This window comes from Penicillium oxalicum, chromosome IV (assembly GCF_001723175.1).
Source record: "Penicillium oxalicum strain HP7-1 chromosome IV, whole genome shotgun sequence".
NCBI classification, from domain to species: domain Eukaryota; kingdom Fungi; phylum Ascomycota; class Eurotiomycetes; order Eurotiales; family Aspergillaceae; genus Penicillium; species Penicillium oxalicum.
The window spans coordinates 3246692-3262852 of NC_064653.1; the positions used below are offsets into that span (position 1 = coordinate 3246692).

General features: G+C 52.7%; 6 protein-coding genes across 6 annotated transcripts; 3 read left to right on the forward strand and 3 right to left on the reverse strand.

Annotated features, from left to right (window-relative positions):
- Nucleotides 1-193: 193 nt before the first annotated feature.
- Nucleotides 194-1027, forward strand: POX_d05899 (uncharacterized protein; the record flags this gene model as incomplete). The annotated part of the gene is made up of 2 exons (XM_050114734.1): nt 194-285; nt 382-1027. The coding sequence occupies 2 exons, from the start codon at nt 194-196 to the stop codon at nt 1025-1027; spliced, it is 738 nt and encodes a 245-aa protein (XP_049969685.1).
- Nucleotides 1028-1772: 745 nt separating this feature from the next.
- Nucleotides 1773-3018, reverse strand: POX_d05900 (uncharacterized protein; the record flags this gene model as incomplete). Its single annotated transcript, XM_050114735.1, has 2 exons — nt 1773-2356; nt 2484-3018. The coding sequence occupies 2 exons, from the start codon at nt 3016-3018 to the stop codon at nt 1773-1775; spliced, it is 1119 nt and encodes a 372-aa protein (XP_049969686.1).
- An 843-nt stretch (nt 3019-3861) lies between these two features.
- On the forward strand, nt 3862-6655 carry POX_d05901 (uncharacterized protein; the record flags this gene model as incomplete). Its single annotated transcript, XM_050114736.1, has 2 exons — nt 3862-6054; nt 6170-6655. The coding sequence occupies 2 exons, from the start codon at nt 3862-3864 to the stop codon at nt 6653-6655; spliced, it is 2679 nt and encodes an 892-aa protein (XP_049969687.1).
- A 1813-nt stretch (nt 6656-8468) lies between these two features.
- On the reverse strand, nt 8469-8745 carry POX_d05902 (uncharacterized protein; the record flags this gene model as incomplete). The annotated part of the gene is made up of 2 exons (XM_050114737.1): nt 8469-8529; nt 8627-8745. 2 exons carry the CDS (start codon nt 8743-8745, stop codon nt 8469-8471), a joined length of 180 nt encoding a protein of 59 aa, XP_049969688.1.
- A 2250-nt stretch (nt 8746-10995) lies between these two features.
- On the reverse strand, nt 10996-11540 carry POX_d05903 (uncharacterized protein; the record flags this gene model as incomplete). Its single annotated transcript, XM_050114738.1, has 2 exons — nt 10996-11344; nt 11428-11540. 2 exons carry the CDS (start codon nt 11538-11540, stop codon nt 10996-10998), a joined length of 462 nt encoding a protein of 153 aa, XP_049969689.1.
- Nucleotides 11541-12413: 873 nt separating this feature from the next.
- POX_d05904 (uncharacterized protein) lies at nt 12414-15343 on the forward strand (the record flags this gene model as incomplete). Its single annotated transcript, XM_050114739.1, has 3 exons — nt 12414-12946; nt 13014-13562; nt 13696-15343. 3 exons carry the CDS (start codon nt 12414-12416, stop codon nt 15341-15343), a joined length of 2730 nt encoding a protein of 909 aa, XP_049969690.1.
- Nucleotides 15344-16161: the final 818 nt, after the last annotated feature.

Genomic DNA, 16161 nt, shown 5'->3' on the forward strand with positions numbered 1-16161 from the left:
GCCCGCCCGTCCAGGTACCGTGACTGGGCGGGTCCGAGCTTTGATTGCCTGTCCAACTGATTGGTTTTACCAGCCAGACTCTCCCTCGTTATCAAACATCCTTTGGTCTTTCCAGCGCTGTGTTTGCTCTTACTTCACGCAGCCACGCTTGAGTTGCTCTCCCACCCCCCTTCCCCCAGCGCCGTGTGCTCAGATGCCTGGCTTCTCAGAGCCTGCCACCTCGCTTGCCGCTACATGGAAGAAACGGAAGCGGGACAATGAAGAAAACGTTGGCTTGAGTCGTCCGTAAGTGTTAGCAGTGGCCGCCTGCCCCCCGATTTGCAAGCATTGGAAACATTCTGTGAACCTCCACGCCTGACTTTGAACCGCCCCTCGACGCAGGTCATCCGCCTTCCCCTTCTGTAAAGAGTACAGTAGCTACGACACCAGTCGCCCATTGTCTCTGTCTCGGCACCCTGCAGAGATCAACGAGTTGTCATTTCGCCCCCGATGTCTCCCTCGGAAACGAAGACACCTACAGCCCCCATATCTTGCCATCCAGACTCACCAGTCTCCATCCCTCCTTCCACCCAACGTCTACAGTTCTGCTCAGGACGCCTACTCTCCGCCCGTGTCTCCCAAGACGTTGGTGCCACTTCCTTGTCCCCCAACATCCGCCTCGGCTCTGCGACCTTGTCACATCTGCCATCGACGCCCTACGACACGACAGCTCTTGGACGCCTATGCGGACTGTGATCTATGCCACCAGCGAGCTTGTTTCATCTGCCTGCGTCAGTGTGATGCCCCCAACTGCCCAGGCTCCGAGTCTACCGCCGCGTCGGATGAGCATCAGCAAGATCTCTACTTTTCCCCGGGTGATATGGGTGACGAGAAGATGACTCGCAAACGTAAAGTTTGCTCTCGCTGCGCCGTCGAGGGACTTTCCGAGACAGGTCTGGAGATTGTTCGTTGCTTGGACTGCGTCCATGGTCTTTCCACATCGATGTGGCCTACGGATCACATGAATCATGATATGATGCACGGATGATCCCTCTCGTGAGGGGACTTCAAAACATGAACGATTTCGTGATGATTCTCCATGTCGAACATGACGCTCCTCACGCATGGAGCTTATATACCATCTTTGGGCTTTCTCTTTTTACAACGCTCACCGGGACGTCAAGGACACTCCACCTTTGAATGGGGTCGCAAATTGCAAGTCAAAGCCGCAAAACCCTGCTCTGCATCTCCTTTTCTTTATGATTTTATTTTCTCTGCCTCGTGAAGTCTTTTCGTCGAGTCTGCTTCCCCCACTATGCTGGAGGGGCGGATTTTCAATTTGCATAGCGGTCTGGTTTATCGTATCCACTCATCTCATACTGGGACATCTTGTTCTTGCTTTTCTATTCTTTTGTTTGAAGCTGATTGAACATTATAAATTGTCTTTTTTGGGGGGGCCCTGCGCGATGCAAACGTCTCTGCCCCATTATGTGTTGTCTTTTTCTTCCGTTGTTTTTGGGCCCAGGCGTTTCCATCATGACATTGATACCATACCACACAATTGCACAGACGGGACTTCTCGTCGAATTTAGCATTCGATTCAAAATAATACCAGTCGTTGGTCTTTCTTTTTAATTCAGTCCATGAATTATGCAACATTAATAATAACGACAGGTATACTGTCTACCAGTGTGTAGGTACAAAAGCACCATCGATACGCCGTGCATGCGTGAATCCACTCCTTTCTCCCTTGTGGTCTTTTTTTTTTCCTCTTGTCGAGGTCCAATCCGAGTCTACCGACCAAATCGCATCTGCGCACCGGCGTAATGCCACAACCCCCTCATGAATCCCTGATACTCCACCGCCTCTCCATACCCAGTCATCCCATGATTGTGATCGCCTGTGCAGTACATTTCCGTCAACCGAATCTGCCACGGTGGATAGCCGTCCAGTTTCAGGAACGACCCAAAAACAAGCAGAAGATCCGGCTCGGGTTTCATGATAGGGCGGGCACCGGGGGATCTCTTGCCCAGCTGGGTCTGGAGAGGCTGCGTGGTGATGTCGCTGAGTTCGGCGTCGACGAGTTCGGGGGTGATGTCGTCGGGCGATAGTTTGCCGTTTTGAGACATTTCGGCGAGGGTCTTGGTGAGGTCGACGATGGTTTCGCGGCCATCTGTAGCGGAGAGGAGGAGGATTGTAAGAGATTGGGACTGAGTGTTGGAGGGTGAGGATTCGGTTCTGGGTGTTGAGACTGCGTAGACGGGGTGGTGAGGCGCAAAGAGCTGGAGGGAAGGTTGTTGGGCGGATGTGCCAAAGTAGGAGGTCAATTTGGTGGAAATGTTTTGGTGAAGAGCGGGGATGCATGATTTGAGGATTCCTGTGTTTTGATGATTGATGAATGAGCGATTGAAACCATTAATGTGAATGTCGTGGAGGGGGCGTATAGCCTGGGGTGGTACTGTTTTCTCGTGCTTTTTTTTTCTCTCTTCTGCTTCTTCACGTACCTGATTTCTCATATACGCTCAACTGCGGAATCCCCGCACTCGCACTCCAGGCAGCCAACTCGGCCACCTCGTCCATCAAGACCGCCAAGGCATCGTCCTCTTTGTGGAGCGTCAAGATCACACTCAGATGCTCCGGTAAGCGTTTCAACCCCCGAACATCCTTGCGAATCAGCTCCGGGGTGCGGTGGTGGTGGTATACAATCGCAAAGACTCGGTCGACCACCGCATGGTACGCCTGCAGGAGACGGACCACGATCCCGAAGAAGATATGTGTGATGGCATACGTCAACTTGTAGAGTTGCGACTTGAGGAATGTGCGAATCGGCTTCTTGCGAGGCCGCTGGCGCCGTTGCGAGGGGTTGGCACCCGTGCGAGATTGCGACGGCGAGTTCACGCTCGAGGAGGTGGGCTCCAAGTCTGCTGGATCGGGCAGGTAGGGTTTGAGGAGATTCTCGCGTTCGGTGGCATTGAGTTTGGTGTCGCCACGAGCGCGGAGCTCGGCGCGGAGGGTCTCGCGGTCGGTCCGGGAGACCATGTCGGGTGGAGGAAGGGAGAGTGATTGAATGGACGTGAGTTGGGGGTGGGTGAGAATGAGAGTGGTGGATCAGAAGAGGGGTGGAAGAGTAGATGTCGACGGTGTTGGTCGTGGGTGCCCGGTGTCTCTCTGGGAGCTGCGGCCTAGTATCCGAGCCCACATGCAAATTGCTGTGCCTCCCAGTGGAGCGAAAGGTGGGAAGTATATATATCGGGCCAGGCTGGATGGACTTGGAAGTGAATGAGCGGTAAAAAGTGTCGTGGACATTTTTGCTGACCTATTCAAAGTGCGCTCTGCCACGAGTGGCTGTCCGGTACTTTGCACTGCCTCGCTAGTCGTGTCATTTCTATAAATTCACATGTACATCTCGGTCACTCGACATATTGCATCATCACGAATAGAGCAGAGTTCCAGCAACAACTCACGGTGCGGAAAATGAAAATTGACGCCAATGTAGAAGCAAAGTTAGCAATTGAGATTACATCAGATAGAACTCGATCTAACATCTGGTGGATTCTTGACGGGACAACCAGAATCAAGATCGATCAGCAGTGGTGAGCTATTGAGAGACGCATCTGTCCTGTTCATAGTTCACCCGGCCACTCCAACCTTAACTGCCGCCCCTGTGGCACGCGCGCCGCAGTGGAAATTACTTAGCCGCACCGCCGACACTTCAACCCAGCTCGTCCGCTGAAGCTTACCCCGGACTGCGGTCAATTTCGAAGAGCTCTCGTCTGCCTTAAATCAGGTGCACCCACTCTCAGCTCTCTTCTGTGCCCAGTGACGTTCCACAATTCGGTCGGATTGCAGAGAGAGCCACATGACTGCCTCTCAACCGCCATCATGATGATGCCTGACAGTGCATCCATAGCGACCACGAACCCCGCCCGCTCCGTCTTCCCCCAGGGTCCCAGTTTCTCCCTGGAGGATTTCTCCAGCCGTGATTTCATCGTCAAGGAATTCATCGAAGCCCTCTCCGACACGGCCATTTCTCATCGTCGTTCGGCCGCGGGAACCGCAGCCGGCGCAAATCAACCCTTTGATCCGAAACCTCTCATCCGCACCTTTGAAAATGCGCAGCGGCGTCTCGGGGAACTCTCGGGGGATCTGGAGATTCGAGAGAACGAGTTGTCGGCGGCGGTGCGACGTGCGGAGGCTCAGCATTCTCAGAACTTGACGACGCTGGGTCGAAAATTGCGACAAACGATCGAGTCGTTCCAACAGCTGGACACCTCATTGAATGGCAATGGAATGGACAACAGTGAAGGTAGAGGGACAGCTGGAGGCACGGGCAACATGGCTGTGGAAACGGGTCGGCGATTAGAAGAGTTGGACCGACAGCGCCGCCGGGCGCTGGATGCACATTTCTTGCTCGAGTGCTGGGATGGCGTATCCAATCGAGGCGAGATTTCTTTGCTGGAGAACCTCCGACGCTCGGGCACGGCAGAGGCCAAGGTTCGCTCGGCGCAGATAGCACGCCAGCTCTTGCGCATCAGCCAGCGACTGGATCCACAGAGTTGGCAGTCCTCGTCCAAACCAAGCAACGGCAAGTACGGGGGTAACACGTCGTCTTCGGAAGACCTGAGTACTGGCGCCAATACGCCGCGGAGGAATACGCGTGAAATTATCGAGAAATTCTCCGAGACCTTGGAGAAGGACTTGCTGAAACAATTTGATGACTTTTACCGCAAGGCCAATTTCGACGGGATGAAGGATTGTGCTACGGTGCTGCATGATTTCAATGGTGGCTCCAGTGTGATTGCGCTGTTTGTGAATCAGCACCAGTTCTTCATCGACCGCAGCCAGCTAGTTACGGAAGAAGTCGGCGGTGATGCCGAGTCGTGGGAGAAGATGGCCGATCCTGACGCGGAGTTGCCGGGCGTGGAGCCGAGCTTACAGTCCCTGTTGGATGAAGTCAAGGTCGTGGTGCAGGAAGAGTCTGCGATTATTCGACGAGCCTTTCCATACTACGAGCAAGTCCTGGGCAAGTTTTTACAGCGCGTGTTTCAACAATCAATTCAGCAGCGCCTAGAGATGGTGCTGGACAAGGCCAGTGGAGTTTCCTCGTTGGCTTTTCTCCGGTGTCTGCAGAGCTCCCGAGGGTACATCAGCGCTTTGATTGAGGACCTCAAAGCTCACGGTCTCACCGAGCATCCCGAGCCAATCTCCTCTCAAACCGCCTTGCTGCTAGATCACCAACTGGAGGAGCTGTTCGTGCCTTACTTTGTGGGATCGTCCTATATTGAACGAGAGAAGCGTACCCTGGAGGAGCTCTTCCACGCCGTGCTGTTCAAATTCACCTCTTACCATGCACGTCGCAAGAAGGCCGCGACCACTTTCATGGCCTCTCTTTCACGGCCCAGCACGACGGAGCTGCTCTCCGCCACACGTGACGCCTTCATCAGCCGACTCGACTCGCCTGAGATGCCCTCCACGCAGCGACGGATGTTACTTCAAGTGGCGAACGTGAACGATATTCCGGAAACACAGCGACTGACCGAGATCAAGATCACCGACGAAGAGGGCCAACCGAATCTCAACGACGCCAAGCGCATGCTGAAATGGCTCGCTGAGGCGGTGGGCCGCGGCCTGGAGCTGAGCGTCAATGCCGATACCCACAAGGACGTCTCGGCTCTCTTGACCTTTTTGCTGGCCAACATGGGTGACGGATATGTCGATGTTTGCCTCGACGCTGCCTTGGAAGCGGCCACGGCCCAAGAATCCGGGAAGAATGAGCCGGACTTGGGATACCTGATGTCTGTGCGGACGACGATTAGTGTCACCACGTTGATGGTGATGTGCGTGAATGCAGTCTTGCTGCCTCTGGCTACGTCGAGTATCACCACCCGTCGGGATATGGAAAAGCGGATCTCTCAGACCACGTCACGCATTGAAGACAAAATCAACACCATCGAACAGAAGACGATTGATGCTACGCTGGCGTGGGTTAGTCGACTCCTGTCAGGTCAACGGAAGAATGATTTCCGGCCCCGAGAGAGTGATAGTGCGGCATGGCTGGAAATGTTGCAAACACCGGTACGTTGACTGGATTATTCTCATGCTTCTGAGAGTATACAGTCTACCTGGCATATAACCGATGTCCATAAATTTTTGTTTTGGTTTGTTTGATTACTGACTAAATTTCTTGCAGACATGCTCTTCCATCTGCACCTTCCTCACGCGAGTGCATAATATCGCTCGCACCGCACTGCCCACCAGCGGGTCCAATGTTCGCCAGGTTCTAACGGAAATCGCCCTGGGCACCCGTGTGCTTCTCCTGGAACACTTTAAGCGATTCGCCGTGAGCGGACCCGGTGGACTGATGGTGACCAAGGATATGACGCAATACGCCGACCTTCTCAAGTCCTGGGATATTGACGAGGACACCAAGGGACCCGGCGGCGCGCTGGACGTGCTACTGGAAGTCGGCAGTTTGTTTGTCATTGGCGTCGAGGCCCTTCGAGAGCGGATCCGCGGCGGTGCGGCCAGCGGGGGCACGGGTGCCTCGGCGGGACCTGGTCGAAGCGCGGGCGGCCAAATGGAGGCGAAACTGAGTGTGCAGGAAGTGCGGGCGTATGTTTCTCGGCGAGAGGATTCGAATACGGTGGCTATGCAGCAAGTTCTGAATGCATTGTAGACGTCACATTGAACTATGAATGAACTTTGCAAGTCAGGACAATACTTTTTTTTATTTAATTTTATCTCCTTTTCTCTCTTCCTCTTTTTCCCCGAGTCCTGCTCTTGGAGAGGCCATGTATTGCTCCATCTCGCTAGAGATATCCACCGTCTTTATTTTACGGCCTCCCCTCTATCGGAACAAAAGGGACTTCCGACAGGGGAGGGAACCTCCAGCAAAAGACATGTCGTATGCCCCTCCTCCACGTACCCAGGTTTCTAGAACTTTAGACTCTCGGACAATTTCAACCTGCAGTTCCTTAGCCTTATCTTATGACCTACATGTACAGAACTTCGCTACCTAGTTTCCGGTTTGCTTTTGCTTTTTTTTTTTTGGTCTGTGCGACAACCTTGTCCCAACTGAATGGATCTTGCGGTGCGATCCATCTATACCCTAGATTTACCATTTCTTTCTCACTTTCTATCCTTCTATGGGGCGGGGAGTAAGTACAACTCGGGATCTCGGGGAAGTGTATTTTTTTCCAGTATCGGACATATCTATCAGGGATTGAGGATTACTGCCTTAGCGTCGCGGGCATGCATGCGCGAGGCAAAACAGGCGAGTGCGTCTGCCTACCCACGGAGCTTAGAAGAGTCATTGTAGGCGAGATGGAGGTAGTACACATACGCATATGAGATGGACGGGCGGCTTGGACGGGAGGTAATCATTTATGCGGACCAGTGTAATAGGATGGATGATGGTGTCTACCTATTTTTCCTTGTGGTTGGTAATTCATCCAGTCAATCTATCTGATGAAGTATTGCTGTTTGTTCTTTGCTTGCTTGACGTCAAATAGAGGGTGGATTCATTCTTTGAGGGATGTTGAGGTATAAGATGGGTGCTTTTAGATTACATCCGACCTACTAGGTACGTTCGATGTATATCGTTCAGTAGAAAATAGGGATGGAGTTTAGAGTATACCGTGAGTAGCTGTGGATGTCAGGACTCGTGATGGAACTAGTCATTACTTTCACCGATCTCGAACCTTTCACGAGGGTCTTTGCTATCTTGTCTTTCTTTTGTCAAATGGGAGGGACGGAGGGATGGGGACGAGGTCGTCCTTTTTTGCCTAGACTCGCACGACACTAAAACTGACGCTACTAACAAGGTTTTCCCATCCGATCGAGATGAGCAATCAAGCCGAACAGATCTGATTGAGCTCGCGTGGCAGGAGCGTAATCGTGCAGCGAACCACTGCACTAGGGAGTTCGTCCGTGGTGAGGGGGCTTTTGGAGATTTGCGGCAAAAAAAAGAGGGAAGAGGTTTGTGATGTATCAGATTTTGAATCTGATTTTGATCACTTGCTCGGTCCGTTCACCATCTTTAGTTTTGGACTGGGTTCAGATTGGAATTTCGGCGAAGAGTCTTTTGCTTTTTGATCTCCGGAGGGGGGATCCTGATTTTTTTTTTCTTTCTTTTTTATTTGAACTTATTTGGTTGCTTGGTTGATTGTGTGATTGCTATTTCGGGTGCGATTGTTATGGCGGTAGTTAATAATCAACTTAATAGGTACTAGGCCTGTCTTTGATTTGAAGCATGTTCCACGTCTGTGGGATGGGATTCCACCGGAAAGACTCAACTACGTGTACCTCGAGGGTATTCAAGAAAAGAAGAACCACCTGGTTACTGAATACTTGAGCTCGAAATCTCAGATTTATAGGTGGGTTGAGAACAAACCTCTCTTTTCGTTTCTTCTAGAAAAGGCTTTAATTCTTCATGATTCAACTTCCTTGCTTTCTTCTACCCCTAACAAATTGCCTCTCTAGTCCTATCTTCAGAGTTTCGTAGCCCTTCGCATCCACAGCAAATCTTGCAGCAGCACAACACCCGGTGCACTACGCAATGGTACACCGATGCGCCTACTCCTCGATTCAACCCGAGTGCCCGGGTGCGTGGAATGATAAAGTTCCGCTCTGACTTGCAGAGACTTATGAGAGAAAGATGGAGAGAGGGATAAACAGAGATCCACCAGTCCAGTCCGGCTGGTCTAGTCCGGATCCACCTTCTCTGCACGACCAGGTAGCAACCACGGTAGACTGCTCCGAGGGCATTTTGATCTGACAGCTCACAACCTAATGCAGTCCGAGCTGCATGGAAGAAAGGGAGGGAAAGCAAAAAAAAAAAAGCATATAGATCCCGACGGGAACCGGGGCTGATGACATTGTGGATCTGGAACTATTGTTTTGATCGGGTATAGTGTAGTGGTGCGGGTATTGCATGGACTCTCGGAAGGTATATATGGAAGTGCACGGGAACTTGGGACATGAGGCGAAGATACGTCGTGTGGTTTGCTTTTGTGTGTGTCGGTAGTCTACTTCTTTCTTGACTCGGGGATGTAATTTCATAGTTTATTCTTGTTTTTATGCTTATTCGATTTTTTTTCGAATGAATGGAACCTTTTTGAAGGAGTCAGGCGGTCGAGCCGAGTTGGATCTATCAACGATATGGTAAAAAGTTCCAAGAATATAGTTCCAGCGGATCCGAGTAAAATGTTTCATTCACAACCTGCCGGTATTTCACTCCTCCAAAGCCAAAAAAAAAAGATATGCAAACAGCCGCGTCGATTCCCAGACTCTCACCGTTTCAACTGGCCCCATCCTCCCGTTTTAGTTTGCGCTGGCGAGGAAGGACTTTGTACATACGTAATGTGTACTTTAGATGTACAAATGCATTTGCAACGCGGTAAAAGTTTGGACCAATGATCAATCTGAGGACACACTCTGCATGTTGTCGTCGTGGTCTTCTCTACATACGGAGGCGCGCGTCTCTCGTGCATCCTGTGAGATGCCCTGTTGGTACTGAACGAGGTGGTTGCTGCCCGAGACATGCCTTGTTTCTAATTTTCCGAGTTTACATGACAAAGTTGGTGCAGGGTTGAGAGGCATTTTCATTGATGACGGGCTAAATATGTTATCTACAATGTGTGTCATGTCGTCAAGGGCTTGCAACGATATCAAAGATACTCTGGTAGGAGATTGAGAACCAATATCCGTTCACATGATCTTTGGACGATAAACGCCACGAGTCAGTACTGACAGGATTGATCTGGGGACTCGAGTCACGAGCCCATGTTCATCGTTGTGATGAGCTAAAAATTGAAATCGGCTATTGTATCTACTAAATACAGAGGAAAGAGAAATACTACGTGGTACCTCCCACAGTACCCGGTCGAGACCACTCGACAACCGGTTGCCTCCAGTTCCTGCTGGACAATGAAGCAAACCCCGCTGCAGACGCTAGACGATGGGAATTGTTGTTGGATCTTTCCTCTGTTGTCTCACTCTCCCTCGCTCTCTTCTCTTCCCGCTTTCCTCCCATCCCTTGCTGTGGTTTTCCACCGACCAGGGGGGGGGGGGGGGCCCAGGGTGCAGGCAGCCGAGGAACCTTGATCCTAAACCGTGGCTTGTTTAGGGTGACTGCATCGTCTGGAGGGGGGGCACAATAGGACGAAAATGGGGAACGGGGAAGAGAAAGCGAGAGAAGGGTGATTGCGATTGTGAGAAAGTCAACTGACGGTGGGAAAGGCCAGACTCGGGATTGGTCTCAGTCATTGTTCATGGCGAGATTTGGTCTCGATCCCCACGAGAGAGAAAGCAGGACTACGAATGTAAATGAAGCTTTAACTCATGATATGCGAATTCTGGGACCCTCAACTCGACCAGTGAGGGACAGCACCGCCGTGCGCGAACCATGACGCAGATCTACAGGTCGGGAGCTTCGGGAGTATCGCTTGGATTTGCCATCTGTCTGGGCTGGGGCTCCAGCGTCGTCAACTGACGAGAGGGAACCAGGTACTAGTATGAAGGTACCACCGTACACTCATCACTGCGCTACCCAGTGCGCACAGGAGTACAATTGCAAGCGAAGGGGTAAAAAAAAAGTTTGTCCCCAAGAGAAAGTTGGTTCCACGTCGAGGCAAAGGTGGCCATGTGCCAGCGTTGCGATCTGGGTGCGAACTGGCGACAAACCGGTTCATCGAGGCGTTCATGACAGGTCAGATCGAGGATTTGACTCAAGGATGGAACGGAATGCGGAGGAAGGGGCAATGACGGGAAGCGATGCGAGAGGTTTGAGCAAATCTGTGCATTCACGGTGTGGCTCCGGGCGGATCCTAGACGGGTCCACTTTCCACGCGGGTTCTTACTCGATCCTGTCGTTGTTTGCTGTTTGTCATTTTGCGCTGTTCATGAACTTGGGCGTGGGCAGTTGGGCAGCGAGTGGTGATGGGATCCCAGGATGGATTTGCTCTGTGAAGAGTTGTCGAGATGAGGTTGGAAGAAGAGATGAATGGACTGTGGAATTTATTCCTTGTATTCTCGTGACGCAATCTCGGATCCGGTGACAATGACCTTATCTTCGCCAGAGGGAAAGCAACTGCCCGTTGATTCTCTGGTCTCCTCGTCGGAAAAGGGTTTGCCAAAGTGACAGGTCTGCCCATGAGCAGCATCTCTCCACTGGGTCAATTCGTCCTGATCCGGCTGGCAGCACCAGCAAAGCGCAGAAGGATCCACCACCTTTTGCACCTCCCGACTCCCGATCAGATCCTCGCTGGTCTTTCGGTCCGTGCACGCTGGACCGTCCATATGATTCCAGACAGCAGCACTGTCCTCGAGACTGTTGTCGACTCCAGTCGAAGGTGGTGGGGTCGGGCTAATTTAGCGCCCTTGTGCTTTCTTTGTTGGATGCATGCACGCGGCGTCATGACCACCGAATCCGCGTCTCAGGAACTGAACTCTACCGGGAGGCTGTTCTTTGATAAATTGTTGGGGATGTGGATCTGAGCCGAACCAGCTGATGATGAGAAGACATGGGATACCCGACCCTCCCAGCGCTTAGGTTGGGCCATGTTTGGATTTTGGGTGCATCCAGCATAATGCACGCACCAAAGAAGCAAGTGGAAGGATGGAAGGATATCCTTACTGTTTGTCAACATCAGAGCCCGTCTGATCATGACCCGCGGGTCATGATCATTGGAAAGTATCGGACTGGTCGAGCTTGGAATAGAGCGCTTGTTCACTATCTTGGTGGGGGAGGGCTGATCACGGATCACGGCGCTTGCTGGCAGCGAAAAAGGTGATGTGGTGGGGACGAGCTGGGTTTCCGTGAGGAGGATCAGACCTGCAGATAGTTATTCAATCATGGAAGGGGATTTTTCTTGATTTCTTTTTTTTTTTTTCAACTGTGTTTTTCCTTTTTCGTCTCTGTCATTTTGTCCCTCATGCTATTGGGGATACTAGGTCGAACATTTATCGTTTCGAGCGGGGAATAGTCTGGCTGAGTAGTATATAGCCCTTGGATGTGCTTTCTTTTTGCCCGTTGCAGGTGATGCAGCGTTCGACAAGGACTCGGTGTGGGAATGATAGAGCATCGTACAAGATACTCCAGCTCCATCTTTGACTCCTCCCTTCTTACTGTCAATCTACCTTCCGTTCTGCCCGTCGGAGATTTTTGACTCTCGGGCGCCTGCGTGATCGTGCGGCCTCTCTGATTAGGCCATCATTGACTCCTTACAGGGCAGGCGGGCGGCCGATGTATATGAGCACCGCTGCGTCCAAACAACGAAGCATCCCGACCGTGAAACCGATCTGCCAGCTCAATTTCCTCTATTTACACGACTGACTTGGACGTGTTCCTGGAAGTCCGTCCTCGATCAAATATTCCAGCACCTTGAGTTGACCCTCTTGGGCCTCTAATCACCCCTCGAGATTGCTTCAGCACCATGAGGATCCCAATGTCCGTGACAAGCGAGGAGGACCTTCGATCGCTGCCACCTGCAGTACGACGAAAGGTAAGGACCAAGATCTCTTTCGTCTTTTTCTCCTCCCTCATCTCTTCAGTCTCTCTTTTCTTGCTGTTTACAACTATCGTGATCTCCTCCGCATTCCTCGCCAAATTTCCCCTCATCCCGATTCCACTGCGCTGCCGCTGGTTCTCGTCCTTTCCTCCCCCTCCCTCCCTGTCTCTCTCTCTCTCTCCGAAACTCCCTTGCAGGTCCAAGACGCTTCATGTCATGGTCGTGGCCCCCCAAATGAAATCAACTCGACGATCAGCTCGTGGGTCCAACGTAACCGCCCGCGGCTCTCGTGCGGCTGTCACAGATGCGATGTTTACGTCCAATCTGACTGGCGTTTCGTGCTTGTTGGCGAGTGACTCCACTGGACGAGCTCATTTCTTTGTTTCTTCCAGCTTCTTGACTCCACTCTCACCATTTGACCCTCCACTATCGGACCATGGTTCCCCTTTTTCAACCTCGTTCGAACTAAGGCAATGATGTTCATGATGGATGAGAAAGCCTTGAGACTTGGTATTTGGGGACCAGAGTCTCGAGCGCCTTGCTCCCCAGAGCAAGGCTGACGCTGACGCGGACTCCGGCCAAGGGCTCAAGGGCGCTAGGCAATGTGAACGAGATGAGGATGGTCCCATCACCTTCACAAACCCTGGCTCCCCGTGACCCAATCCCTGCCCTGCATCCCCATGCCCGTGATAATTGTGCTGGTCGATTGACCCACTGCATCACTCTGTCAAGAAAGAGGCAAGGCGGTTCGGCAGAGGAGACGAGTGCAGCTCACCCCCTGAACCGCCGGGCTGGTCCCATCACACCCGCTATCCCCATCTCAATCACGTCTCGCCCAGCCACCACGAGGAGAGTCCACCTTGGCTTCCAGTCCCAAGGCCGCACTGATCGAATTCTCGGACGCAGCAATGGATCTTGGCCCAGAGGCTCCATTGCACTCCCGAACGATGATTTGACTCGCCCGGTTCCTGGGGGGCCCCCAGTGGTTCCAATGGTCGACGCACGGGTCTTCCCATCCCCACCCCCCAACATCCTCCCGTGGGCCAGCGTTCCTGTACCTGAACCACTCAACCAGTGATCATGATGAATTTTCGTGAGAGTGTCACACGTTATGGAGGACTATGATGGGAGGAGGATCCCCTTCCCTACATATTGTCACCGTGTACTCCTTGTAACATAAACACGACCAGCACCAATCATGATCCAGCCCACTGACCGTCAAGCAGTTCTTCTCCAATGTCGAGCGTCTGCGTATCCGGCAAGCCCAGAGCGATGGTGTCCCCGTGCGCTCCACCTACTGCGACGACGATAGCCCCCATCTGCACCGACACCCACATCTCCAGGACTACCACCAGTATCGTTCTCGGACTACCGGGCCCTGTCCCCGTCGAGGATCTGGCCCCTTCCACCCTGCCTTCCCTCCTCACTACTACCCCTCCCCCAACTGGCCTACTTCTCCCTCTTCTCCCTCTCACCCTCGTGCACTGCGAAACGCATCATCCACGTCGCTTCCCCGGCTCCGAAGCCATCGTTTGGACCAAGGTCCCAGAAGATCCAACCGATCGGTAGCCTCCCCGCGGAAATTGCGCAAGGCAGACGCACGACACCTGGCCTACCTGGTGGCCCAAGCCGACTCCCAATGCTTTCATGCTCTCCCTGCTAAGGTTCAGCAACAGCTCTTCTCGCCCGAGGAACGGAGCCGTCTGCGTCACGCCCATCACGCGAGTGTGATTTTGGACGCCGCCGACGAGGTCCTGTATCGTCGGCCCCATTTTCGTCGCCGGGAATCCAGCGACAGTTTTCCGTCCGAAACGACCCTCCCTGTGTCTCAGGTAGACACTGTCTTCTACGATTCGGACTCGGACTACGAGTCGGACGACAGTATGGATCCATCCTTCTATGACAGCTTCGGGTGGTTTCACGACGAGGCCGATCTGGATCTGTCGCTCGACGAATATCACGCTCACGTGGCCGATGCCGCCGCCAAGTCGAAGACTCGCCGTCGCCCTTCCTTTCGTCGCTCTTTGTCATTTTCGACACATGCCCTGAAGCAACATCGAGCGTCTCCGTCCATGCCCTCGCGCGGGTTTCCATCCGATCAGCACCGCTCTCCCCTCCACCCTTTCTCGCCCCCTGGCACACCCCTCACTCGCAGCCCGTCACGGCCGGGATCCCGTCACCTGTCAACCTTTCAATATGCACCTAAAACTTCCGTCTCCAAGATCGACCCGGCTGCACAATACTACCAAGATCCCGACGCGCGTCTGAAATTGCGGGTCTACCTCGCTTCTCCGCAAAAATTTGACGAGGCCATTGAGTTTGGCTTCCCTGCTCTTGATCAGGAAAAGGAGAACGTGGCGCCGGACCTCGGACACGACCATGACCACAATCCAAATTCCGACCATCATGGCGACTTTGGGCCCCCGAGCTCGCCGACGGTGTTTGGTGATGGCGCTGGCACCTTTTTCGAAGACGATGATGGAACCGTCGTCGGCACGCCGAGCGGGTCCATCGAGGAACGATCCATGTCACGAGTCTCGTCACACAGCCGCAACATACCCCGCGCGTCAGTAGACACCCCGTCGCTGCTGCAAAATCGCCAGTCTTTCCTCCTCAATTCAAAATCCATCCCCCGGAGATTACCCGGCAATCGAGAGATGACGCTCAAGATGACCCTGACGCGCCCGGATCTTCGGACCGAGTCCCCGACTCCGTCTACCCGTTCGTCCCAGGAAGATCCCCTTCGGCTGGCCGCATTGCCACCCCCAGATCGTACTCAGATGATCTGGGATTTGGATGAGGATGATCATGGGGTGGTGAAGAAGATGTGGCGAAGACTTCGTAGGCGCATCTAACAGGCCATTTGATCATTCTTGGTCACCCCCTACACTTATTCATGTCTCAGTGTTGACAGCTTTTGTTTTGATATCTTTAGCGTTGCATGTTTTTGCACTTCATATAGTCGATTACACCTTTCTCACTTTGTTGTCCGATTTAGCATATGATAGCTCTAGGCCTGGAGCGGGAATACCGGTCTGGCCGTCGGGTCAAGCTTGTCTTGTGAAGCTTTAATTCAAGAAATCTTGAAACTCTTTCTTCTTCGAATCTCCCTTTGCATCAAAACAAGGACGAAATTGACGAGTAACCCGCATACGCTGGGGAAAAGTTAATCCATTTAAATCACGGTCTATGCTGCGAACGAAATCTCAAAAGTTCTCTAGCGGACAGGGTTTCGCGACCATACCGAAATCACCGAAGCTCACGCAAACCATAGTTCATCGCTTCCCTGCAGTCTTCTTGCAGGGACAAAAACCGATGTACGTACGTCTGCGATAGCGGCGATAAGAACCGCCATCGTGCACGTGACGGAGGAGAGCTCTCTAGCTAAGAGGCCACGCACCGAGCTACTGGCAGCTCCGTCCTCGATGTCATCGTCATTCTCTCACTCACTCATACATTGAGCTTGGGGATCTATAATCATTTGATCAGAACTGACTTCACATTGAGCTCAGGTTCTTTCTTACATTACCATCCTCACTCTGACAACTGCAATCGTATTCAAGCAAACACCTACGCGTTCCGGACCGGCCCGTTAGCTCAGCACCGCGCCCGCACCACCTCACAGCTCCCTCAGTATTAGGCACCACCACAGCCTTCATTCCCTCTCTCCTCC